Source organism: Alexandromys fortis, unplaced genomic scaffold, assembly GCF_014885135.2.
Source record: "Alexandromys fortis isolate MF-2015 unplaced genomic scaffold, M_Fortis_MF-2015_v1.1 scaffold_142, whole genome shotgun sequence".
NCBI classification, from domain to species: Eukaryota; Metazoa; Chordata; class Mammalia; order Rodentia; family Cricetidae; genus Alexandromys; species Alexandromys fortis.
In genome coordinates this window covers 3,625,218-3,652,273 of record NW_026068057.1, presented here as the reverse complement: position 1 = coordinate 3,652,273, position 27,056 = coordinate 3,625,218, and the positions used below count along the sequence as shown (strand labels likewise).

Below are 27,056 nucleotides of genomic sequence, written 5' to 3'. Positions count from 1 at the left end.
ATGCCAGTGAAGTGAGTTGCTGTTTAAAGCTCTTTTTATCCCAGAAGATGTATAAATGCAAGACCTGAGTCTTCAGGAGTCTGTATGACTTGCTACTTTCATTTATGATAGAAATGTTACTTGTTGCCTTTCATCCTAATTTTTTTTTGCCTTTCTTTATTGATTCTCGCTTATTCTTTCTTTCTAAAATATGCCAACAATGTCTGACTTATTTTGACTCTAAATTCTTTTATTTTTCTAGATAAAGAATATTAAAGTAGTTAGACCTCTCTTTTTTCAGGTTTTTCGAAATAGTGAGGTAGAAATACAACATACATGGTCTTTGTAAAAATTATTCATTATCTCAGTACTTATTAGGAAACTTTCGCATGGATATTAAGTGCTTGGTAAGGAAGCAGCTGTCACTTCCTCAGGCACATGAACTCCTTGCTTGAATTTTCCATTCTCCAGCACACTGCTAATTGAGTGTGAACAGCTAAGTTGTTGGATACCACATTTTATAATGCAATACAACTGGTTCTAGCTGGCACAATTAGCAAGATAACTGGTAGCTTTCACGCAGTTCCCATCTGGTCTGGCTCTTCTCTGGACATATAATATGGGTACTGCCGGCCTTGATGGCACTTGCTTAATGAAGAAAACAGACAGGAAATCAGCCAAAACCCCATGAAATGCTAAGTGCAATTTTGGCTCCAGATACACAGTGAATTTTCTGGCAAATCATATACACATGTAAAGTTACTCTTCTTGTGCACCAAATTCTATAAAGTTCTCTCTCTCTCTCTCTCTCTCTCTCTCTCTCTCTCTCTCTCTCTCTCTCTCTCTCTCTCTCTCTCTGTCACACACACACATACACACACACAAACACACAAATATATACACATACACAGAAAAGAGTAACATATAACCTTCATTTTTGTTTTAATCAAAACACACACAAACTGAAAAGCGGAAAAATAGCAATGAGAGACTAGCACATTGTCCATTTATTTCAGATAACATACAAGCAAAAATGAAATCAATGAAGCCTGTACAGTTTTAAATTAGTTGCCATTTACTTATTCTCTAATTTTTATTTAATGGATTTTACCAATATTTCTATGACTTCCTATTATAAAACATACAATTGTATTTCTCATGTACATCTAACTTAAGAAATTTTCTATATTTATTTTATAATTTACAAGTTTTAAGACTGCATTGCATAGACTTTCTAATGAGAAATAAATTATGACAATTTGGATATTTTTTAAGATCTTGGAGAAGTGTGTGACCTTCTACTGCAGGAAAACCATTTTCTTACTGCATGTGTTCCAAAATGAGCACATAAGTGTTAACTTAAGCATGTGGGGAAGAAGTTTTAGAAAGGCTAGGGTCCTCAACAAACCTCTGTGTAAATACTAATTCTGCCCACTATTTGTGTGTTACTGCTCAGGTCAGTAGCATTTATAACACCTTTTAGTCATTGGTAGGGAGAATTCAGCACACTGTTATTGTCAAGGTTATGATGGGAGGTATGTGCCTTGTTTCATACAATGCAGAGTAACGTATAAGTATTCAAAGCACACTTGCACATTCTAGTGTTCTCATACACACCAGCATTCAGTTTGTTTGTCAGTACCAAAACTTGTCCTCCCAAAGAATACAAATACAAAAGAAACCCAAATTTAAATTTTTTTAATGGTAGGAAAGATTATTCCTTAAAATCGATACATCGTAAATAATTTCTGAAAATAAAGCCCCCTACCACTTCCAGCCCTTTCAGAAAAATAAATATTCAAACCTGAATCTTCTAGGTGAGAACAGGTCAGTAACGAGAGCATCTGCAGCAACTTCGCAAGGCATACGGTACCCCTTCTGAGAACAGAAAAGCAACTCACCCCTTATGAGAAAAAAAATCAACATTTCTTGATCTGAATTTATAGTAGAACACTCTATCAACTCTAACTGTAGGGTGTCAAATATTTTATGTGTATATCTACAGAATACAGAGTACTTAAGTATATCTCTGTAATTCCAAACATCATTCTTCCACTTGTCCTTGTTCTACACTAATTCCAGATTCTTTTTCCTTTCTGTTTTTTCTATTTTTGAACACTAATGCAAATAATAGGAAAGACTCCTGCTTATCTGAACATCTCCATGTTCAGACTCATTTGCTTGCAAAAGGGTCTTTAAGGAACGTTACTTTTGCCTTTAGCTTAATCATATTCCGACTTAACCTAAAGTCTGTGTTCCCTTTGCTCTCATTTCCCTCAGGGGTGACAGTGAGGTCCTGCCAGTCTCTCCAGGCATACTGTCACACTCTGACTCTGCTTCCTATGCCCATGGCACTGTAGGATGTTCAGACTGAACAATTCGTCTACACTTTTTAACGAGTGCCTTCATTGTGTTCTCTCAGCATCCTGAAAGCCACATCTCCTTTTTATCAGGGGTCGTATGCCAGTCATTACCTGGATTTGATCATTAATTTCTAGGCCTAGCCACACTCCTCAGGGTGCTAGAAATAACAACTTTTACCTGATATTAAAGAACTTGCATATGAACAGAGAAGTAGACTTCTGTAATGGAAGGGATTCCCATTTCTCTGTGTTTTACCTGATGGTCACTTCTCATTCAGAAAAAATGCTTTTTAAGGCCCAGCTCCTCTCTGCCCTATGTAGTAACATGTACTTCACAGCTACTGAATTTTGGATCATTTAAATATTGCCTCAACCATCACATTTCAGTCTACAAATGACTGTTTATGTGCAAGTGCATTTTAAATGACCTTTATGATAATTTTAGAATTCCAACAAAACTTAGTATGAGAGTCATGTGATACAACATAATCTTAGTGAAAACAGGTTGTAAATGCTCAAAAGCACTTCAGTGTGAAATTAAATCTAGGATTAAGACTAATACTTAATTTATGAAAAATGAAAATTAAACAATGCAAATCTTTTTAAATGTCCTTTCAATTAGACACCACTATTGCAAAAGTCTCCTAGACAAACTGTGCCCTTGTCAGCAAGTTAAGGAAAACATTGAGGATTGGGGCACATAACTTCAAATGGAAATTTGGGATAGAAAATATCAGTAACAGAAGAAAGTATAACGAATACCCAGTAGCCTCTTTTTCTCACTCCTCTTATTATTATATGAAAATACAGCTAATATAAAGACAGTGGGGAAACAGTCAGTCCTTGAAAAGGCACATAAAGCTGCAGTTGATTATAAAGGACCAGAGAAGAAAAAGCACTTCAGAAACTCATGGTTACTATTATCATCCTGATATGCAGTAAATACATCATTTTATTATTTATAAGAATGGTTAGATGTGAGACCATCTCTATTTTATTGTCAATTGCTTTAATTTAAGATTTAAATTAGCTCATCCTTGCCCATTTGTACATCACAAGTGTATCATCAAACTCTTTAGCCAGAGTGCCTTCCTGTGGATAGGGGCTGGTATCATCAGGATATTTATCTGTTAAAGAGAAATATACATGATATATTTGCATCTCACAAAATTATATCCTAAAGTTGATTTATTATTTTATGTAATATCCCCCCAAAGCATATCTTCTTCAGAAAACTTCAGTCCATAAATATTTTACTGCTTTGAAAATAAACAAATAGCACTGTCATGACAGATTTATATAAATTTGTATACATTTATATAAATCAGTGGGTAACTATTCTACCAGCCTAAGAAGAGTATAATCCGGTTCAGAATAGGAGAAATACAGAAAAATACTAAAATCAAACATCTTCCATATCATCACAATAGAAATCTTTAAAGCCTTTCTTCACTTTCTAAATATTCAGAACCATTAAACATGTACATTTGTATGATATGAAAGCATCAAATTTTCATTCACTTATTTTGATTATAATAAGAAGAATTTTTCAGGACAAAATAGCACATAATTAAGAATAATCAGAAAAATGTATAATTGCTTCACTGAACCAATATGTCTCTGGTGCCATTAACTTTACTGTTTACAAATATTAACACTGTTGACTAGACTAATAAATAATTTCCTGATGTCAATTTATGTTCCACATTACGTTGCTATGACTTTACACACTGGAAAAATATGATACTATTTCTGTTGACATTTTCCTGTCTCATCACTGGCTCATTTTAATGATGTAAATCATAAATTATCTTCAGTTTAATTTTTCTATAAGTTATCAAAGAAAAAGATCACAATGCTATTGTCAAGGGTAGATGTTGTTTCTACAGGTCTCCAACTACGGAAACAATGGCATGGTCTGAAAACATGGACTCACTCTTAGCTAACCAAGGTAAGATTCAAGCAATAGTACATTTTAAAGATGATAACTAAACATAATCCATGAAACCTTGAAAATGACAAAGATTTCATGAAGTATAATGTTGATCAGTGTTTGTAGCCTAAAAATTTAAGTGCCCAGAATCTAAACAGATTTAGTTTAAACATGAAGTAATTTTGTCAAAAGTTCAGTTATAAGAACAAGGAAAATTTAATTATAAATGCTAATCAAGCAAAAAGCTTGCATTTTTCTTAGCCTATCATTTAATGTCTTTGATCACTGTTTACCATTGGTACAAAGTGAAAGAAAGATGAGAAATATCTACAACAGGAAATGTAAATTAATCACTTCTTTTCAAGTTCGTGAGCTAAAGTAGAAAGTCGTTAGTGGAGTTCAACTAAATGGTCTTCATTTTTAGTAACTAAAAAAACTTTTCATTTTTTACTAATGAAAATTTGTTTATATCTAAGAGCAGGGTTCAGTATGGCAATTGTGACCAAGCGTATAAAATATTTCAATATTGACATGAAATTTTGTACACAAAATAGCCACAAGGTTTTCCACAATTTCTGTTTGTTTTGTAAACAATCTGCTCACAGAACGTCTAGGCAATCCAGAGAGGAAAAGGTGGGACCATAAAAACAAAGATACAACATATTTATAGTATCCATTTTATTCACCAAATGACATTTCTGTTTGAAACTATTAAGGTATTGAAAAGGCTTCAAATAATAAAGCCAGTACATTCTGCAATGTTCATTCATACTTAAAGTCAAATTAAACTAAATACATTAAGATATTATGAATATATTATCTTTATTGACTAAATCCTACAGTTCAAGGACAACTAAAGACATCCATTAACAAGATTTTGTTGGAGGCCTCAGCCTCTCTGCCTCTCTTAGGAGTACATGTTGAGTTGGGTGGAGAGAAGGTGGGGGGAGTGGGAGGAAGGGAAGGAGAGGGAACTGGATTGGTATATAAAATAACATTGTTTTAATAATAAAAAAAGAGAAAAAAGGGGAAAATATGCTGTGGATATAAAACAGCTTTTTTCTAGATTAGAATGGGCAGATTCATGTGTTCTTCAGTGTTTCACCAAAGGAACTAGCCAAGTTGTCTAAGTGTCTCTTAGAGTCTCTCTGCTGGTTGTCATGTGGGGACAGCAGTGGAAATAAATTGTAAACACCTGTGGTACAAAACAGAGCTGAGAAGGGTCCTAGATGGAGACAGCTGCTCTCATAAGGACACTTTCTAGGCATTTATTTAATACTCACATAAAGATCAAAGCCATAGATTCATCTAAATAGCAATTTGATGTGACTTTTATCAAACAAGATAGTGGTATACCTTATCTGTAACCCTCAAACACCTAATAGACTAGCAAACTACTTAAACATTTTTTTGTCACCTTCACTTCTATGCAGACTTAACTTTCCTGGGAGCTTTCTATTCCTACTGTCTTCCTACTGCATTTTACATTCTCTGTGACTTCTAAATCAATGAAGTTATTTCATCCTGCACACTGTCCTCATGAGTAGATTTTATTGCATGCAGTGTGTTAGTCCAAACTCATCTGGAATGTTTTCATATTAAAATGTGTCTAAAACAGAATAGCAAGTCAGTGAAATACTGAATACAAGACAGAGTTTACTGACCCAAAAATAAATAGTTCATTTTGCACCTTGGATGCAAACTAAGGTGTGGAAGGAATGCATGGTTCACAGGAGGCCTTCGTACAAACTGAAGAGCAGCAGAAAACAAGATTATTTCTTGATTTCTAACATAAAACTCTCTAAGTTGCCCTCACATATTCCTCAAGGAGAAAAGCTTCATATGCCCTAATGACACGCATAAAATATGATCAAAAAAGTCAAAGTATTCTTTCTTTGTTAAAGAATACATTATCTAATATGTTTGGATTTCAAAAATGCATCACAGTTCGGTTTTTCAGTGAAAATTTTACTTTTTACTACGAATTTTAACTCTAAACTTATAACAGAGAAGCTTAGTACACAATTAATTTAATTTTCATTCATTAGTGACAACCCTACTCTCTGACATTTATTCAAGAAATTTTAATTAGTATCTTGTAATTTTTACAATGAGTTTCCACTTTTATATTACTTCATATAAGGAAAACATCATGCCACTTTAATTCAGTGTTTTGGAGACTTGAGATTTGGTTGTAGGAAACTGCTTTATTTTATTCTTGAATTTCACTTTTGCTTCCCACCTGCAGCAACCTATAAAACTTTGACAGTCCCATTCCTTTCATAATTTCTTTTATTTTCCAGTCAACCTTTCAATCCCCTGTATTTCCATAAGCTTACTTCTTACGGATGATGAGACATAAGGGGTAACTCTCTCAGCCTGCTGCAAGGAAACAAGAGCTCTGAGTGTCTGCAGAGAGACCCTTGTGGCAGATGGAGGAGAAAACCACCACTGTTTTGGAAGGCAAATTCTTGAGTGACTAAAGCCCTTAGGTTCCTTGTGAGACATAAAGCCTCACAAGCATATCTGCCGAGATGCAAACTGCAAAACTGAATATCATGACCTTAAGAAACAAGAACAGTCTAGTCAAAGGAGAAGACCTGAACATAACCTTTCTAACACAGCACATAGCTGGAGGCATCCTCTCAAGCATACTTAGCTCAAAACATTGAGCAAGAACCACCTTTTCCATCAACTGTGAATATTTCACACACACACACACACACACACACACACACACACAAAAAAAATTCTACAAGGCACATTTTTATAGGGACTACAGAAAAGCAGAAGTCTAAGTAGCAATTTAGGAACTTAAATATCTATCAAAGCAATGAATTATGGCATATATTTAAATGGATGTATAATAATAGGGGGATAAGACATTGAAAGATGTTACTGGGGTTATTGATTTTTTTCTATAAATATATATCCTTAGTCGAGTCAAAGGAAAGGAGCCAATAAATAAGTGGACCCCTACGCAGCACCTGCAGCAAAACTTCCAGAGAGACTCATGCACACTAGAAAATCTGACTGTGAGGTCGAATATGAGACAGTTCACATTAAGCACACTGCTTAAAGCAGCATTGGGCAGATCCCCTTTATTTGACTTTCAGAACTAAAATTGCATATCAAAAAAATAAGGTGAACATAAACATTCGCCCCTAAATACTTTGCCAGTTACTTTCTTGGCTTAAAGGTTATATTTGCCCAATATAGTCAGCACAAACTACTTAAGGTCAGCATTGCCTATTCTCCTCGGAGCCCGAACAAACAGTTTTGTTTTCTCCCTAGCTTCTTGTGTCTCAAAAACTTATAGAAAAGAAATATGCTCCTACCATGGTTATTATAGCATAATTAACTTGGCCTAAGCAGTTCAGTAGTCTGTGGTGTTTCCTGTCCAGTACTCATAAAGAGATTCTTTGAAACATAAGTCAGATCTAGAAATATAAAATATAGATTTTCTTGTTAATTAAGTTAACTTTTAAAGTATAAATGAAAATATTTCAGACCTATGATTACTTCCCAAAACTAAGTTTTCTTGTTTGGAATAGACATTATGTAAATATTACTTGATGACTAAATATTTGCCACTTAACATTCAATAAATGCTCATTTGATACAATGAAACTTATATGGGGGATTTTAGTATCTTACAGATAATGCAAAGCTTTCTTAAATATTTTGTAGCTGGTTTGGATGCTTTCAGAACATTTCTAAAATCGGAATTTAGTGAAGAGAATGTTGAGTTCTGGCTTGCTTGTGAAGACTTCAAGAAAACAGAATGTAGAGAAAAGATTGCTTCCAAAGCCAAGATGATTTATTCTGAATTCATTGTAGCTGATGCACCAAAAGAGGTGAGTAAAGTGTTTGAGAAGAGCGAAGTTGCAGCCCAGGCAGGCTGTTCACAGAAATGGACCTCTCTCTAAAGAGGAAGCTGAATTTCACTTCCCAGAGAGAAAATGTCAGTAGGCCCCAATATAAAAATATATTAAACCCTAGCATATTTTTGAAATTAATATATGTAGAAGAAAAGCATCTAACTAGTGGATTTAAGCAGTTTTCATTTATGATGTCTTTGAGTCCGCCCTATAGAATGCGGTAATATCCTTTGTTCAAAATGGGGCGGGGTTTGCCTTCCTGTGAAAATGAGCCAGGTCCCACCTGTGCAACTTAAAGATCAAGAAAATACAAAGGGTCTTGAGGCGAAATCAAGAAGTGTTTTTCCTTTTTATTCTGTTCACACATGTGTTTGTGCTCACTTGCATGCTCACAGTTGTATGTGTAGAGTCACTCAGCTGTCTGTGGAAAGGCCTGGCATTGGCTTCCGGGTATGTTGCTATCTAATCATTCACCTTAAGTTTTAATTTATATTTTGTTTTTGAGATTACAGTATAATTACTTTCCCCCTTCCCTTTTGTCGTGGGATATATGATCACACTGTGAACCCTGAGTTTGCTTTTGCATTAGTTAAATAAAATCAGCCTTTAGTCAGGAGGCAGAGCCAGCAACCAGTTGACAGACAGAAATCAGAGAGAGTCAGAGGGAGTTTCGAAAATGGATAGCAAGACTCACAGAAAGCAGGAGTGGTGCGGGAGTGGGGAGGGTTTGCTTTGAATGTGGTAGTCCTTTTTGGTTTGGTAGAGCAGAAGGATGCTCTCCTTTTGAGACGCTGGTGTAGTGGGAAGGTCAGCTGGTTGCACTTCAGCCTCTCTAAGCTAGCAGGTTTTGACCCCAGCCTCTGACTCTCGATTCTTTGATAAATAGAACGATAAGGACTTAGTTAAAAACTACATTTGGTGGCAGTAGCAGGAGGCAGATGGGACAGAAAAGTCTTTTGGGCACTGTCTGAGAAGGCGCGGGTAACTGCAGAGTCACAGTTACTGACTGTTTCAGGTTCAGCCTATATGCCAACAGAAGAGCGCCGTTCTTTCCTCAAAACCCTCCCATATACCCCTCTGTGCTCTCCCTCAAATTCGTGGCTTCTTTTATCATACATTCCAAAGTGATTGTGAAGAGTCCAAGAGGCCTCAATGTTGTGTAAAGAAACATAGACAACCAAGGAAGGTGAAAAAGAGAGAGTTTTCCCTAGGGAAGAGATACCAAGTGACTATCCACCTTATTTTTTGAGGCAGGATCTCTCACTGAAACTGAAGCTCACTGTTTTAGCTAGACTGGCTGGCTAACTAACCCAGAGGATCCATGTGGCTCCACCCCTTCAGTTTTAGGATTATAGACATGCCCAGCTTTTAATTGGGGCCTGGAAACCCAAAGTCAGATCCTCCTCCTAAAACCAGAATAAGCCCTTTGATGGTATTTCTAGTATAGAAAGTTTCATTTGTGTCTGGCTTAACTTCCAGTGCATCAATACAAAGAAAGACTTGGCACTACATAGTCTGGTATTAACTGTAACTAATATTTAAACACTTACATTTTAAAAATCAATAAAGTTGCCTTAAAATATGTAACATGAAGCAAAAAAAAAATCAATGCATAAGTTGTGGGCAAAACAGGAAGTTGCAAAAAGTAGTAATAGCACAAATTAGCTCATAGGATCAGTGATCTTCCCTACAGAGGTAAGATATTGATATCTGTATCACTAATAGTTACTGTAGCTTCTGGTCCATCATTAGGATTTGTGCTGAGAAAAAAGTGGTGGTCATTATAGGTAGAGAATAAGTTACATGGAATGCAACTATGTGGATAAAATAGAGGGCTCAAACTTATAGGAAGTTCCACTTTTAGATGGACATTAATTACTGCAGTTGTTACTAGGTTGGTATAATGCTAACAGACACAAGAATCACTGAAGTGTGGTTTGGAATTCACAGGGGGTAGAGAAGAGCTTTAACTCCTGTGGAGATATTTCAAAATTCATTTCTAAGTCACCACCTAAAAATCAATAAATAATCCTGGAAAATTGGAAATGTAGTATATGTGATTTTTCAAGTTGATTAATATGTCATTTCCTAAGAGGTTTTGAAGCAACCTTAAAAATATATATTTTACTACAATCCTCATTTGAAAGCCAGTGTTTTTCCTCCCTTACAAATCTAATTAGCAGTGACTACTTTAAGACAGCATTAGTAAACACTATTCATTAAAAAGAGCAAAGAAAAGATAGTCTTAAAGCTGTAGCTAAGGGACTGAAGAGATGGTTCAGTGGCTAAGAGCACTCAGTGCTCTTGCTGAGGACCCGGGTTCAAATTCCAGCACTCACAAGTTAGATCACAAATATAACTTCTGTTCCAGGAAATCAGATGACCTCTTCTAGAAAACAAGGGCTCAAGGTACACATGTGGTACATAATCATATGTATGGGGAAAACATTCATGCATATAAAACAAAATAAAAATTGAAAGTACTGGGTTCAGTACGGATGGACTCAGTTATAACTAACAATTTAAACAAAATGCTACATTTATTTTCCTAATTTTTCCTTCCAAACAACCATCACCAATAATAATTACACTAAATAATTCAATTACTGTTTTATTATATAAAAGTTTTAAAGCTATTAACATTTTACACATCCGATTAATTTAAATAAAATTATAGTTTCCTTCCAAGTAATGCTTAGATTGTTTCCAAATGGCTCCAAAATATGTATTTAAACATGACAAAACTTTTTTGAAATCTAAGTGTGTGTGTATGTGTGTGTGTCTATACATATATAGCCACTCTCTTTCCTATTATTTATTGTTCACTGTTTCTAGTGCAAATGTCTCAAGGCATTTGAATGATTTGCCAATAAGTTGCTAAGTACAAGTACTTATTGCCTTTCAATTACATACAAAAGGTAATACATATGCTAGTAAGTTTATTTATTAAACTGAATTTTTGAGATTTTATGTACATAATAAAATTAATAAGATAGGAGAAGATATTGACAAAACTCTACAAATATAAAGGAGATCATATGATAATAAACACACTTAGAGTTAACTACTGTCATTGTGGAGAGAGAGACTATGACCACATGGAAAGGTACATGATAGATTTGTAGAGTGAATCACCGACTAAAGAGATAGGTCAAGAAAAATCAGTCATATTTTATGAAAAGATAGAGCAAAGGTAGAATATTTAATATTGAAAACATGCTGGGTTAACATTGTGATATAAAACATAAAGGTGTATTCAAAATTGCAAATATTTTGACATTGTTAATATAAGAAGGGAATGGAGAATAGGTTTGAGATCTTTATCTTCATCGTTGGAGATGAAAATGTAATAAGAAAGAATCTAGATTTATCTGGTAGGCAAACTTGGCAAAACTATGTGACCATTTTTATAAGTAGATTAGAAGATGCAGTAATTTTCATAAGCAGAAAGTTAATTTCAGAGGAGTTCATAGGAGACTATTCTCCTTTATTCTGTATTCAGCTGAAGCCGGTAACTGACTCTAATAAAGAATGAAATTATAGCCAATTTCCTTGGTAGGAAGTCCTACACTGAAAAATGGTGTCAGAGTCACGTTGTCTAGACTCTGTCTCTCACTTAGCCCTCTTTGCTTTCAAACACGGGTCATTATTTCTTCAGCTGTAGAATTGCTACAGACTTTATTAATTTTAGTTAATTGCATCTAGATTATAATAAGCTTATTTACTGACCCTTGTCTGCAAACTGAGATCACATGGCTGTCAGAATACCCCCCTTACAAGCAGACTACTCACAAAAACTGGACTTTCAGGTTTCTGTGAGAGATGCAATAATTCCAGCTGCACTTCACGCCCTCTCTGCTGTAGTGTCACCTTCCCTCTGGTTCTTCCCTTAAACATGAGAAGTTATGGCACAAAATCTATAGTTTGCACAAATCTCAAGTTGTACTCAAGTCCTGTGCCTCTGTTTTACTGTGGATTCCTGTTGCACATCTAAAACAGGAAAATAGCATATGTACATGAAGCATGTGAAAATGGAGATAAAATAGATAGTATGATTACAACTCATATCATGTAGAAAAGTTTTACAACATTTTAATCATACTTTTCTAGAAATATGCCCCAAGGAGGACTAATAAATCTTAAAGTATTAAAAGCAATCATGCCGGGTGGTGATGGCGCACGCCTTTAATCCCAGCACTTGGGAGGCAGAGGCAGGCAGATCTCTGTGAGTTCGAGACCAGCCTGGTCTAGAAGAGCTAGTTCCAGGACAGGCTCCAAAATCACAGAGAAACCCTGTCTCGAAAAAAAACAAAAAACAAAAAACAAAAACAAAAAAAAAGCAATCACTTGTATCTATCTGTGAAGAAATGAAGCCAGGCTTTTAAAGGTTTAATAAAGTAAATATGATCATACATTGCACAAAATATGTTAACAAAACATCAGCTTCCACTTAAAGGAAAACTCACTGAAGGGCCATAATGGACAAAGGGGAAAACATTTCATAAAGAAAATTGTAGGCATGTCCCAGCTATTTCTAGTAAAGGGCTAGACTTTTAGAATCTATTAGACAACGTGTTTTCCAAGTTTAAGTACTTGAGAGTAGCAAAGATAACATAATTCTCAGTACTGCACTTATTCAAATTTTATTTTATGCCATTAATTTCATACATTTAGAGATTTTAAAATCAAATATAAATTAGTTTTTAGAAAACTATTTATACTAGAATAAAATAAAATACTATCTTTACTTCTAACCAACAGTTTTCACATATTTGAAATATTTATAAGTTTTATTTTTATAAATGTAATTTATAAGAACATAAAAAAGTTACTGAGAGACTGGGGAGATGATTCAGCTATAAGAGTCCTTGCTGCTCTTGCAGAGGACCTGAGTTTTGTTCCCAGCACCTACAACATTAGGATCACATCACCCTCTTTTACTCCAGTTGCAGGGAATTCCACCTCTTCTTATTGCTACACAGTTGATATGGTTCACATACACATATGCAGATAAAACACTCATATACATAAAATAGAGCAAATAAACCTTCAAAACTAAGAGCAATGTCAAGTCTGGAACAGTTCATTCACATTCTGTGAGATTAGAAAGGTGAGCAGGAAAGCCAGAGCATAGTGTTTATGAATTATATAAATTCAGGGGCGAGGGGGGAAGAAGCCTGCTGTCATAATGAACACAAACAAGGCCCTAAGTTCAATTGTTAGCAACTGCACTAATTGAACTAATTAAAACAAATATATCCAAGTTTACTTACGTTTTATCACCAAAAAAGAGGAATAGGTTCTTTCCCTTATTTTTATATTTTCTTATATATTTTTAATTTAGGAAGGCCATTTCAAATATGACTACTGTCTTTATATGATTTCTACCTCCTTCTTTTCTTCTCTTCAACTCCTTCCACACACTCCCACTCCCTCTGAAATCCATAAGCTGTTCTTTAAACATTACTTCTACCTGTCTACACTGCCTACTGAGCACATTTAGTATTGCTCATGTGCACGTGTATTTAAGGCTGACCACTTGGGTTTGGATGATCTCATGAGGCTCATTGCTGAAGAAAAGCGATGGATTCTCAACAGCCCTTGATTACCTGTAGTTCTTCATCTGCATGTGGGGCCCTATGAAATTTTCCCATCTGTGTTTGAATGTGAACAAGTGTTGTCATTAGGTGCAACTTTTATGTTGTGTAGAGAAGACACCGTCTTACAGCAGGCATCCTGTACTTGGCTCTTCCTCTTTGCTCCCTTGTCCCAGTGTTCCCTGAGCCATGGGTGCAGGTGTTGCATTGTAGATGCATGAGGTAGGAATGAGCATACCACAGTTACTTATTCTCTGCATTTTTACTACTCATGCATCTCATATATTACAAAAAGTCTCTCAATGAAAATTATGAGCTACATTTACCTGTGGGTATAAGGAAAAGTAAACAGAATAAGGTATTTAATTTTTTCCCAGTTTTATTAAAAATGTAACTTATATAATTAGAAAACTAGCTTAAAGACCAAAAGTAAACATAAAATCTATGAAATTGCATTTCATGTGGTCAGGACAAACATATTCGGACATGGGGCATTCATTTAATTTTTTTAAATTAAAAATTTAAAAAAAAAAGTTGGTTTGAAACTGGAATGAGGAAATACGTATGTGGCTTATTGATAGAGAGCTTCCTATGAGAATAGGTGTGCAGTGGTATTTCTCTCTGTTATTGTAACAACACTTTGTATCCTCCATCCTATATTAATTTTCATATTTCATTATAGAGTCAATTCTCCAGTGTGTTGAAGTTACTTTGAGAATATTTTTATTTACCAGTAACTGATAACTAACAGTTCACTCCCAACTATAGTTATCTAAAATATATTGATTTTGTTCATTGCCTTCCATTTTATTTATTTACTAACAATTGTGTGTATATTGTATGTTACACACGATGTTGTTTCATCAAAGAAAAGAAACAGTATTGGTTCCTCAGTAGATGAGCTACCCTCCTTACTGGGAAGGCTCAAGATTTAAAGAAGTACAGTAGGTTTCAGAAGCATTGTGATAGCAACCTGTAAAGTAAAATGAACTATGTAATGGGAAACTCTGAGTCTAGGAAACCAGGAAGAGTATATCAGAAATAAAAAAAAAATAAGTAGTAAACCTTGACCCTGATTTGAGAAGAAACAGAAATGAGTAAAACAAGAGGGGAAGAAGAAAGGACAGATGAATGAGAAAGACAACAGTCAGAGGAAGGACCATCCAAACCAAAGCAATTTACCCAAGCTGCTTGAGGCTGCGTGGCAGAGTGTAAAAGAGGCCACCCCACCTTCCAGGTCACCTTTAATTCTGCACTATCACTTAATCTATATTCAATAAAAAAATCTCTTTAAAGAATAAGAAAAGTGAAAGAGGTGATAGTTAATGACAGATAGATGATAGAAACAGAATAGAGAATATTGACTAAAGAAACTGAAATAGTTGCCAAGTGCTTCTACGTGGACGGTCTTGTTCCAAAAGTACATTCATTCACTGCCTTAAAGATATGTCACTAGCATCCATAGTGCAGGAGAAAAATCACTCAAACTTTTAAGGTATTTGAAAAAATTATGACAATGAGTCTCTGAGCTACCAGGATCAGTGAGGAAAGATATCTTTAGCCTATGCTTCTAAGTTTCCAATTCTTTCTCTAAATCTGTTACTCAGTGTTCAGTATTTATGACATAGACTGGGAACCTTGATGCTTATCCTAAAGGCAGAAGAAAGTATATTCACACAAAATCTATTTTCTCTCTTTTGAAATAGTTCATTTATTCACATATTTTCTCTAATTTGTATGACATATTATACTATGAAGTTCAGGTTTAAATATGGAATTAGAATGCAAGGGGTGACATTGCTGTTTCTTCTAATTGTAAATTTTTTGAAAGGTTTAATTTCAGATTATCTTTTTAAATTTTTATTTATTTACTTGACATCCTGATTGCAGCTTCCCCTCTGTCCTCTCCTCCCATCACCTCCCCGCACCTCTCCTCCACCCCCACGCCCACCCTCAATTCCCTCCTCCTCTGTTTCTGTTCAGAAAGAGGCAGGCCTCCCATGGGCATCAGCAAAGCATGGCATATCAAGTTGTCCTAAGACCGAGCACCGCCCCCTGTGTTTAAATTGGGGAAGGCGATCTCCTAAGAAGAATAGACTCCCAACAGTCAGTCAAAGCACCAAGGACAGCCCCTGCTCCCATTGTTAGGAGTTTCACAAATAGACCAAGCTACACAATTGTCACATATAAGTGGAAGGCTTAGATGGGTCCCATGCAAGCTCCCTGGTTGTTGGTTCAGACTCTGTGAGTTCCTATGAGTCAAGTTCGTTGTTTCTGTGGGTTTTCTTGTAATGTCCTTGACCCCTTTGGCTTGTACGGCCATTCCTTCTTCTCTTCAGCAGGATTCCCCAAGGTTGTTTGGTTGTGGGTCCCTCTATCAGTGTCCATCAGTTACCGGATGAAGACTCTCTAATGACAATTACGGTAGCCACCAATGTGATCACGAGAGTGGCCAGTTCAGGTTATGTATCCGCTATTGATAATAGTCTTAGCTGTGATTATTCTTATAGATTCGTGGTAGTTTCTCTTGCATCCCATATTTACCTGACCCGGAAAAGTCCCCACCCCACCTTTCTAGTCAGTGCTTTCAGTACTCTCCTCCTCCTCCCACCCTCCAACCTTATCTCTGGAGCTCCCAAGCCCCCCCCCCCTCAGCCCACCTCCAATCCACCCAGGAGATCTCTTCTATTTCCCCTTATCAGGGAGATCCATAAGCACGCATTTAAAATTGAAAACACAAATCCCATGTGTTCTTTATGTTTCCCTGTATTCTTGTGTCTTTTAACCCGGGTCAACCAAGTTGATGTTGGTGATAAAGCTATAACTCCAACTCTCTCCCAGCTGCACCAACAACAGCAGAACAGTCCCAGGACCTATATTTAGAAACCCGTGTGCATCATGATCTTATGTGTCAGTTCCTATTCTCACAGACGTTGAAGAGGCATCTGGTTCTTATTTAATCCCATCTTTGCTTTGACTACTTGTCTAATTAATCAAGGTGCTTTTTTATTCTACTCCCTTCCTTTCTCTTGCCCGATTCAAGGTGTTAGCATTGCCTCCCGACTTGTGTCATCTATTTCTGTCACCAAAGTCACTGATAACACACAGATACAGTCCTAAGCAGGCACAGATTGCACGCGCAGATCCTGCAAACGGCTATGTTTCCTTTAATCACAGCCCTTGAGAATGGATTTCAGGGTACTCATTTGCCTTTAATGATGCCAAAAATGAAGTAATACAAGAAGTGTTGGTGGTGATTAAATAGAATTAAGAAACCAAAAACATGAATACAGACGGCTTTGATTTAAATAGTAATTTTTAAGCGCTGCCATGAATGAGGCCTAAGACAGTACCTGCTCTGGCTTTGTAAGGCGTTTTACTTATGCATGCATACATGCTTTGCTTAATGACGGTCTCTTGCTGCACTCTACATCCTAAATGAGGAACAGCCAAATCATTTGAATGTGGGAGCAGAACTGGAAACTTTTCTTTCAAATTATGTAAAAAATATATAAAGCACAGTTTAGGGCCGAGAAAGAGAGCCAACAGGTACACGTTAAAATACATTCTTTCTGAAAAAAATAATTTGTTGAAACCTGAAAGAATTTAAAACTGCTGGTATAGAAAACAAAAAAAAAATAATTTGTCTTGTATAACTTTCAGCTAACTAATGCTCATGGACATTAAATTTTTATGGATCTTATTATAAAAATGTTTAAAACAACTATAACAAACATCACCCTGAAGGCCATCATCTCAATGCAATGAATAGCACCAAGATCTTTTCAAAAACCAGAGGAATATCAAAACCTCAAAATGACTGTGATAATTCTCAACTGTTCTTTCATAAGTATTACACTCTTGTGTCCTGTTTTCTGAGATTGGTAGTATAGTAATCTGAGTTATAGAAGATAAAATTTTGAAACATAAGCAAATAAAATAGTATTTCTCAAAACAACTGAGACCAAAGAGTTTCAGGCAAAAACAAAATACTCACTTATATTGTCATATAATTATTTTGGTATAAACAATATTTATATAGCTAATACATATAATAATTTAATATATGCATTTGAAAATTGAGTGCTATTTCTCATTCAAAGCTTTCATCTAATGGATGTCTTTTAAATCAGTTACAGGAAACTCTGGTTTGTGACTGTTTTGACTAGATCATTGCAAACAACTCCTCATTCTTCTTCATTCTTCATTCTTCCTCTCACAGTTCATATCTAAACAACATTCCTATCATTCTTTAGAATATGTCCCAAACCAGCCATTCTTAAGATGTGTTTTCATTTATAACAATTGGGTAATACATTATTTTTGCCCTAACGCTAAATGTGTTTGTGTTACTCCCTAATCCACACCGACTGCCCACCTGTCCAGTGAAGTTTCTAGATCATCATCCTCATACTCAGACCTTGCTATTGAGGCCACTCAGAGTCCATGACTATTTTGACATGTGTTCACTGTGCTTAAATTCTCCTCATTGTTCTACTATAAATAAAAGAGTGGTAGAGTGTTGTGGGGTCTACCATCTGCTTAACTCACCCTGTTCTTGCCTTTCTCCCTTTGTAGCCCAACAGGTTTCTTTCAGTGAGTCCTCCCACAGGCATGCCCCAGATTTCATATTTCCTACTCATATAGATACTCCAAAAATCATGTTCGAGTCTCAATTTTTTTTGGAGAGAACTGCTTCTAGAAAGTATATTTTTTCTTTTGCACTGTTTTCTCAAAATTTGTCCTCAAAATTGACTTTTTGTCATGATTTTCTTCATATCCTCAGATTCTACCACAGATCTATACAAATGTTTAATAAATACCCTAAATGAGTTAAACTCAGGAACTGGTATATAAAAAATGGCTAGTTTTAAAATATATGATACATTTTCCCAAACAATGAGGAACATAAATGCAATCATTTTACAGTCGTATTGGGTTAATATAAAAAATCCACATGAACAATTAGGACATCAGTAGTAACATTTCCCTTGCAATGGTTTTCATGTTTAAAATCATCTTTATATATTCCTTTTATTTATTTATTTATTTTTTATATTAAAAATTTCTGCCTCCTCCCCGCCTCCCTTTTCCCTCCCCCTCCCGCCACACTCCTCTCCTCCCCCGACACCCCTCCCCGTTCCTCTCCAGTCCGAAGAGCAGTCAGGGTTCCCTGCCCTGTATATATTCTTTCAAGTTATTTTTGAATTGAATCCATTTTTCAAAATTTCTGTCATTGTAAAAAACAGAGTATCTAAGGAAAACTATGTAGAAAGAAGGACAGAATACAGGAAATGAGTATCCATTCCGTTGTTATTTTTGAGAGATGTAGAAAATGGACAATTTAGAAAATAAAATAGAAGAGATAGAAAAAATAGACAGATTCATCTCACCCTCTGAACTGCTGAGTGCCTTTGTTGTAAAAAAAAATTCCATTCTCAGATAACTAAAGTAAACTCTTAACAATAACCAAAGCTTTAATTGCCAAATCTGTTTAAGCATAAACCTAATTTCTTAAAACTTTTACAACCAAAATTGCACATAATAACAAGAAAATAACAGAAACATCTCCTCTGTGACACTGTGGCACAGAAGACACAGCTGGTTGTTTTACATACACATCACAGAAAAATAATGGCATTCCACAATATTCATGTAAGAAACAGTATTTGGGTAAAAATTGATAAGGTAATACATTACACAGGGTTGAGAGGAAAAGATTTTATACAAAATATCAAAGAGAAAGAACAGATTATTTATTAAAACCGAATCTGTAGGCATAAGAACGAAAATGCAAAAATTACTGTGAAGCTTCAGGATCAAAGGCATAATTTACACAGACACAGAAACAAGCACACACACACACTCACACACACACTCACACACACTAATGATTGAAGAAGAAAGGTGTCAGACAAGACTCCTGTGTGTCAAGATTGAACATGTTGAAGAAAAATAATGACATATATATAAATATGTGAGTGTGATGCTTTTGTCACTAACATTAAGCTGAATTTCCAAGACACAGCTTCATAAAGCTACTGGTTATCTCCCAGGAACAAAGATATGCTCATCGCTGAGTTATCAATAGCTGAGGTTGGCAGTTTTTTGGCAGGAAAGCAAGCAAGTCAGAAATGAATACATTTTGGTAATAATAGTAATTAGCATTAATGAATTTAAATGGAATTCTTTTAAAATTTTAGAATGATTTTGAATAAATATACAACTGTTTTTTTTTTCACTTGTAATGTTGTATTCATTGGGTTTTTAGCCTTGTGCAGAATGCAGAACACGTAAATATCTAACAGATTCTCTGTGATAGAAAACCTTCTGCTAGCTCATATTTTTTTTTAATTTGCTCTTAATCCCACAAGAAAAATGTTGTAATGTGAGAGGTATTGAGATAGTTACAAATAGTCTTTATTACGAGGATACAAAGAAAATGGAATTCAAAGGAATAAACACAGACTCACTGTATCCTGCTGTTCTGCCCAGGGGAGGTATGAACAAGGTGATTTCTGAGCCATTCTCCCCACAGAGCGAGCATGCTTCTCTCCTCTTATCTGTGCACATGTAGTACTTCAGACCATGTCCCAGAGATTGGTTCCCCAAAAGCTATTGGCTGAATGAATTCCCACAAAACCTTCCCCGTTTGTCTAAACCTAATTAGGTTCTAAAACTAATACAAAATTATATACACTAAGCACAAATATCAAGTATTGTTCAAGAGAAAGAAAAGGTAAAAACATACATAAAAATAGATCTACAAACAATGTGTACAGCATCAAGCAAGAAACACATACTAAATGTTAAATCTATAAGTAATTAGTAAAAACAGAGATTATTTCAATAGTTGTCCTATTCTGAGAAGTCTTAGTCTTATACCTAAAATGTCTTAGCTAAATCATGAGAAAAAAGTATCTATGACTATCAACTCTTCAACCCTATTAAGAACCTTAGAAGAAAAATAAAATTACCTAAGTAAGCAGGAAGTACAAGCAAGTGACTTCCAAAAGGTGCAAGAAATGACAGAAACAGCTGGCCACCTGAATAGTCTCCCAAAATCTTATTTGCAATGTTGGGGTAACCAACCTTGGCTAACGCCTAGAGTGTATGACAGATCATTTTGAGAAGCAAGAAAATTTGAAAAAGTGTCCTGCCATGTCTTGACAAAGTTCACCAGTCACTTTTGCTTGTATCCTGCTTGTCCAGTTTGGACAGCATGCATATTGTCAGTTGTCAAGGCAAGGGCAGTTCTTTGCCCAAAAAGCCAATTTTGCCAAGAAGAAAACAAGCTACATGTGGAATGATTTTGGTGTTCTACATTCTCTTGGGAGCAGAATGGTTCTACCAGAGAAATCGTGTCTCTTGTCAACAGAATTCTTAATTATTCAAATGTCACATTCTACAGGTTTTTGAAGTGTCTGAGGATTACCTACCTATGCAGAGTATGTCTCTGTGCATTAGAGAACCTGACTAACATAACCAAAAGTATGACAAACATGGGTGACTATTACCTTTCAATTCTGAAACAACCTATGTTGTCTTTACTAAGCTTAATCTATGAATGTAAACAATCTTTAAGCAGATTGCAGCATGAGGACAATAACCTTAAAAATATAAAAATATCTTGATCACAGGTAGAAATGTAAAGGGCAGTATAGAAACATACATACATACAATATGGCAAAGTAACTTTATATTTGTGCACAACATATTGTAAACAGAAATAAAAGCATACACAATAGAATAAATATAATTTGAGTGTGTATTAATATATAAGTTCTCCTAGACAGGAATACAAAAATAATTTTGTTGATGTATCAATATATAAAAATCTATACTAACACAAATTGTCTATAAATAATAGTTCACAAGCAGATGCACTAATCTACCTATTGTCCCATCCCATCCATTTCCCCTTTTTTCTTTTTTAAAATAGATTCCTGATTTTAAACTTTGTTATTCTACCCCCAACCCTATACAACTTATAACCAACACCTAACAGATGAGAATTATCCATAATCCTGAGAAAATAAAATATATTGAGAGAGGGGGCATTGTTTTCTAGAATTACTTTTAGCTGTCATGGGGGTAACGGTATTTTTATGGATCTGGTCAAAACTAAAACGATGGTTAAGTCTCAAAAATATTGTCTGCAACAATTGTAGACACTCTCTGAGTAGTTGGTAGGGATTTGCTTTTTCTTTCCTTTTTGTTTGAAGTTTTTATTTGAAATTTTGACCAGAAAGTAGTAAGAAGGTGTAAAGGTGTGCCATCTCAGCTAGCCAAGTTGGAATTATCTTGAGCAGTTTGTAGCTCAAAACCAATTTTTGAATGGTACTTAATTAAGAGCTCAACAGTATCATATGAATTAGCCAAAATTGTTGTGGTGGTGACCCATAGTCTTTCTGGAGACATCAAAGAGTACTTTAAGAAAATTTATTGTTTACTGTTGAAAATTAAACATTATCCATATCAAAAAAAGAAGTTTGAATTTTAAGATAGACCTTTATCCAAAGGTACCAAATAGTCAAAAATAAATGTGAGGAGAAATCGAATTTTTGGAAGATAACAAAGTTTTGACAACAATTTTCCTTAGATTTTTTGTTTTCTTTTGTCCTATACCAGATGGCTCTTCTGACATGAGACAGAGAGAAACTGTGAATTTTTCTTTTAACAATATGCTTGGATTTAGAGAAGAAGAGAGCCAAACTCAAACTCCAAAGCCAGCTTTGATATTTTAGTTGAATCAGGACTGCAACTTTTATAAGAAGTAAAGAGATTTGGATGTTTAAGTAGTGATATTTTAGCCTGCAGAGGCTATTGGTACCATTGTTCAGATTTTTTTCCTTTTGTAATTTTTTTTTTTTTTGGTATAGCTTTCCTTTTTTTTTCACTTAAATTTGTCTGGAAGACAAAAAGTCTTGTGGAAGACGTATATGAGAAGAGTGATTTTGTTAAGCAGGATAATATGGAAAACATGTTCAGAAGTTCCAAAACACTAAGAATATGCTGAGAATTTTCTAGTTCTGTTGGTATACTAAGTGTACATAAAACAGGAAGCATATCTCAGTACTAGAACTGTTGCCTACAGAGTGACGCAGAACAAAAGAAATGGGTAATTCAGGCTGCACCACAAAGGTCATGAATGCATAAATCAGACATGACTAAGATCATCCAGAAGGTAATGAAGGTAATGGAGTATACATGACTATATAGCAGGCACCAGTTAAGGCTATTGTCAGTCAGACCTTTTCTGGAGAATATCTAATATCATAGACATATGATATCATAGACATTTGTTCCACATATCATCAGGAGATTGTAAATCACTAACGATGCTATCAAAGAATTTCTGCACATCTGTATGAAGAAACAAATTGAAACATCTCTATAATGCAAGATTTTTTAAGAAACACTTTAGCAATGGGTGCTTGCAAAACGAGACAAGTTCCTGATAGTAGTCACTGTTCATTCATTCTACTACAAAGGCTAAATTCCTTATCTCAGTGCATGAGACCTACTAGACCTGACCTGGGCCGTCTTCAAATCTCACTGTACTCAGAACTCAGGTTTCTTCTCTTGCATATTACACCCCAGTCAACAAGGCAGGTAGCTCTTTATAACTTAAATTCTTTCCTGCATCAAGACTTTGCATTGTTTGTCAGAAATCTTTCTCCAAATTCTTAAATATAATTTTTTAGTTTTTAGTTTTAACTATGATGAGTTTTATTTCATCAGATGTCTTTCTCCAAAATAGAGACAGCATTTGGCACATAATAGAGACCCCATGTCATTGGGAAAATCAGTCAATAGATCTCCCTCTTCTTACAATGTTGGACTATCAATGGACTAGGCATTATTGTTAGAGGACAGGTTTGAAAATGATCATATGCTCTTGTAATGAAGAAGGGGCAACTGATTCCATGTTTGGAGGTGTTTAATGAAGTTTTAACATTTTACCTGGATCTTTGAGGGAGGATCAAAGAAACAGATCAAAAGAACAAAATTATAGATGGATTAACTTCAGTGATTATCTGAAATCCTAATTAAAGGATTAGGTCTAATCATGCTTCTTTGATGACTCTTTTCCTATTGCTTGTTTTTATTGTTTTTCTCTAAAATAATAATACTCATTAAAATATTTTATAATATTTATTCATTAATAAATAAAGCTCCTTAAGGTAAGAGCCCTTACTATTCTCTATTCTCCTTTTTGCCTGGAAAGTTTAAAGTACAGATTTGATTTTCTTATTTACAAGGCAAGTAAGAAGCTGAATTGGATTTAATTGCAGCTCTACCTATCACTTAGCCTCACTTCAATGTTGCATAAGTGAAATTGATGAGTTTTCCTTTCCCAAATCTCCAAATTGTACCACTTTATCAGCGCTCACATTTTCTCCTGAGATGGTCTCATTCTGCCCCATAAATATCTATTGATTTCTTATTATGTCGTGGGTATTCAGCTAAGTACTAGGAATGATGATAAATGAGATACAGCACCTGCCTTTGGCGAGCTTATATTATTAAGATTCAAATAGATTGTATACGTCATGAATATTTTTAGTTTAATTCAGATGCCTGAGATAAAATGCTTGCTGCCCAAATGTCCTGCAATATGGATAGAGAAGCTGGTTTCACTTCAGCAGGTTTTCTGGTGAATGGTGTATTCCAACATAATAGAACTCTATTACGTCTTTCTGGAGACTCAACATTTGTTTTGGTTTCATGGTGTGTTGTTGTTTGTTTTTGATTGTGAGTGTGTATTTATGTATATAATTGAGTGTTTTGGTCTGCAGGAGGTAAAATGGCAATGAAGGAAGTTATAAATTGTTTTATTTTGTCAAATAGAAAGAAACAAACTAGAAAAGCAATGCTATGAGAACCCAGAAGGTTTGCTAAGCATATGGAGAATGGTAAAAAGCAATATAGGATATGATAGCTATTCCTAGGTAATGTACACATTTGGAATTCAAATTTTAGAAATGTTAGAAAAATAAACTGGTACAAAATAAAAGGTATTTCAAACTGCAATGTTTCTTGTTTACATTTTTGTTTTGCCTTTTTTAAAAGTCAGCTTTAGCTGTTTCTTGTCACTGCCATCCATCTCCAGGTACGTTAAAATTTAAAACAAAGACTGTGTTTGTTGTGTCAAAAATAAATGCAAGAACATGCTTCTATTTTCAATTAAATTAACCTTGTATTTGGAAAAAATCAACAATACATGTACCTAGTATCCTAATAAGCCGTGCACATTTTTAATAATCTCATGTAATGCCATGCAACCTTGTTTCTACAGATTAATATTGACTTCAGTACCAGAGACCTCATCTCAAGGAATATTGCTGAACCAACTCCAAAATGCTTTGATGAGGCTCAGAAATTAATTTATAGTCTCATGGCCAAGGATTCATTTCCTCGTTTTCTAAAGTCAGAAATTTATAAGAAGCTGGTAAATAGCCAACAGGTTGGAAATCATAAAAGATGGCTGCCTTTCCTGTGAAGGAGGTAAATGAAATAGTATACTGAAAGGTTAAATATTTAAAATATACAAACAATATAAAACATCTTAGGTTTTAGAAAATCTTCTTACTTCATCAGAATTCATATCAAAGTCGTGCATTACAAATTTAGTCATTTTATCAGGTACTTAGAAATCTACTGGAAAAATACAGAGTGAGTTCATGAAGATAAATATACTTTTCATCCCTAAGTGAATAATTTTATACATTATATTTTCACGAAAAAATATACATATCTTCATGTCACAGAGTTGAGGACTGCTTAACATCGTATATAACATTTTAAATAGCATTTGCATTATTCAAAAACCTCACTTCTGTATAAAGAAAAATTCTGAACCTAAACATAATTTAACACTTGCTGGATTCAACCATTCCTTGTGAACTATAATTGATAACGTGATGATTATCTGAACTACTGTGACTTTCAAGTTAAAAAGAAAACTTAATGGGTGTGTACACACTTACACCGAAGCCTGGATAGTTCCAGACAAAAAATTTTTCCAAAATCTATTTCTTGCCTCAACAACAGCCAGACATATATGTGTATACAAGAAGGGCCTTGTGAGTGGTCAATTTTATATTCTCCTACTATGAGTAACAGAGAGGAAGAGGCACCATCAACTGCAAATGATGATAACAATAGCAGTGACAGCCCCATGAAGTAAGAAGCTATTGCAGTATCACTTTGTGGGTTAAGAATCTATTTGCTCATTCAGTCCTGGAATCTGCCTATAATACCCAAATAAAATTTAAAATTTTTATTCTCCCAAATGATTTGTTTGTGTAAATGTGACAAAATGAATTGTTTCTGTATGCGCTATGTTGTAATGATTCAACAGATCTTTTGTGTTTCCCTTTTATTTTCACAGATTTATTAATGTTCCTTGCCATTATCCATTTGAGATTGAAACTTTTAAAATGGAGGGAAAACACTGGAGACTTATTTTGTTTCCATGAACTATTCATTTGGTAGACAAAAATCCTGCCTCCTTCTCATCCTGAAAAATCAACACTTAAATACATGCAAATGGACTATTCCCGGTGTGCTTGCAAATTCTTCCAAGCCCTGCATAATACAAATGATCTGACATGTTTGCAGATGCTGTCCACTAGTGCAGCGTGTCTATACTATAACAGCAACTATTCCACAAGTTCTAACCTCAGCATCTTTTTTTTAATGGGATATTTTATTTATTCCAGGAAATGTAAGGCATCCAGAAATCAAAAAATCATACTCTTACATCCAAAAAGAGGGGAAAAATAAACACCCTGAAAGCTCATTTGTTTTCTGAGATCACACATCAGTGAGTGACAGCTGTAAGAGCAGTGGATCACCTTGTCACACTGATGCTTGATCCAAGAAAGCAGTTGCGTAGCACCAAAGTGTAGACTCAGAATTCCTACAAATCCTCCCACACTCTGGCAGGGTACCACAAATGTTTGGATTGTCTCTACAGTTTGCAACTTATCAAATAGCAAAACTTTTATCACTGTTTTTAACAAAGTAAAGGAGCTTCCAATCCCATGTTCACTAAATTGAATCTTTAGGAACTCGATATATTGCAAAGCAAAATACTAAGATGAGCACAGTTTGTTTAAAACTGGATGGTAAATGTCTCTTACAGAATACTAATCTAAGATTTGCCACAGCAGAACCTTCCTTCTACTGTCTCTACTTACTTTTCACCGTGAGTTTTAATTCTAAGGCTTTCAGTCAGAAAACCAGTCAACGACAGGATTTTGATGTTGACAGGTGTTTCTGTGCCACCTGGTCC

The 27,056-nt window shown here is 35.0% G+C and overlaps 1 protein-coding gene across 1 annotated transcript; it reads left to right on the top strand.

Moving 5' to 3' along the window:
* On the top strand, window positions 1-25,259 carry Rgs21 (regulator of G protein signaling 21). The gene is made up of 4 exons (XM_050119995.1): window positions 1-11; window positions 4,217-4,293; window positions 7,966-8,132; window positions 25,056-25,259. The coding sequence occupies exons 1-4, from the start codon at window positions 1-3 to the stop codon at window positions 25,257-25,259; spliced, it is 459 nt and encodes a 152-aa protein (XP_049975952.1).
* Window positions 25,260-27,056: the final 1,797 nt, after the last annotated feature.

Coding starts and splice junctions, on each gene's coding strand:
- Rgs21 (XM_050119995.1), top strand. Junction 4,294..7,965: donor CTCACTCTTAGCTAACCAAG/GTAAGATTCAAG, acceptor AATATTTTGTAG/CTGGTTTGGATGCTTTCAGA. Junction 8,133..25,055: donor TAGCTGATGCACCAAAAGAG/GTGAGTAAAGTG, acceptor TTGTTTCTACAG/ATTAATATTGACTTCAGTAC.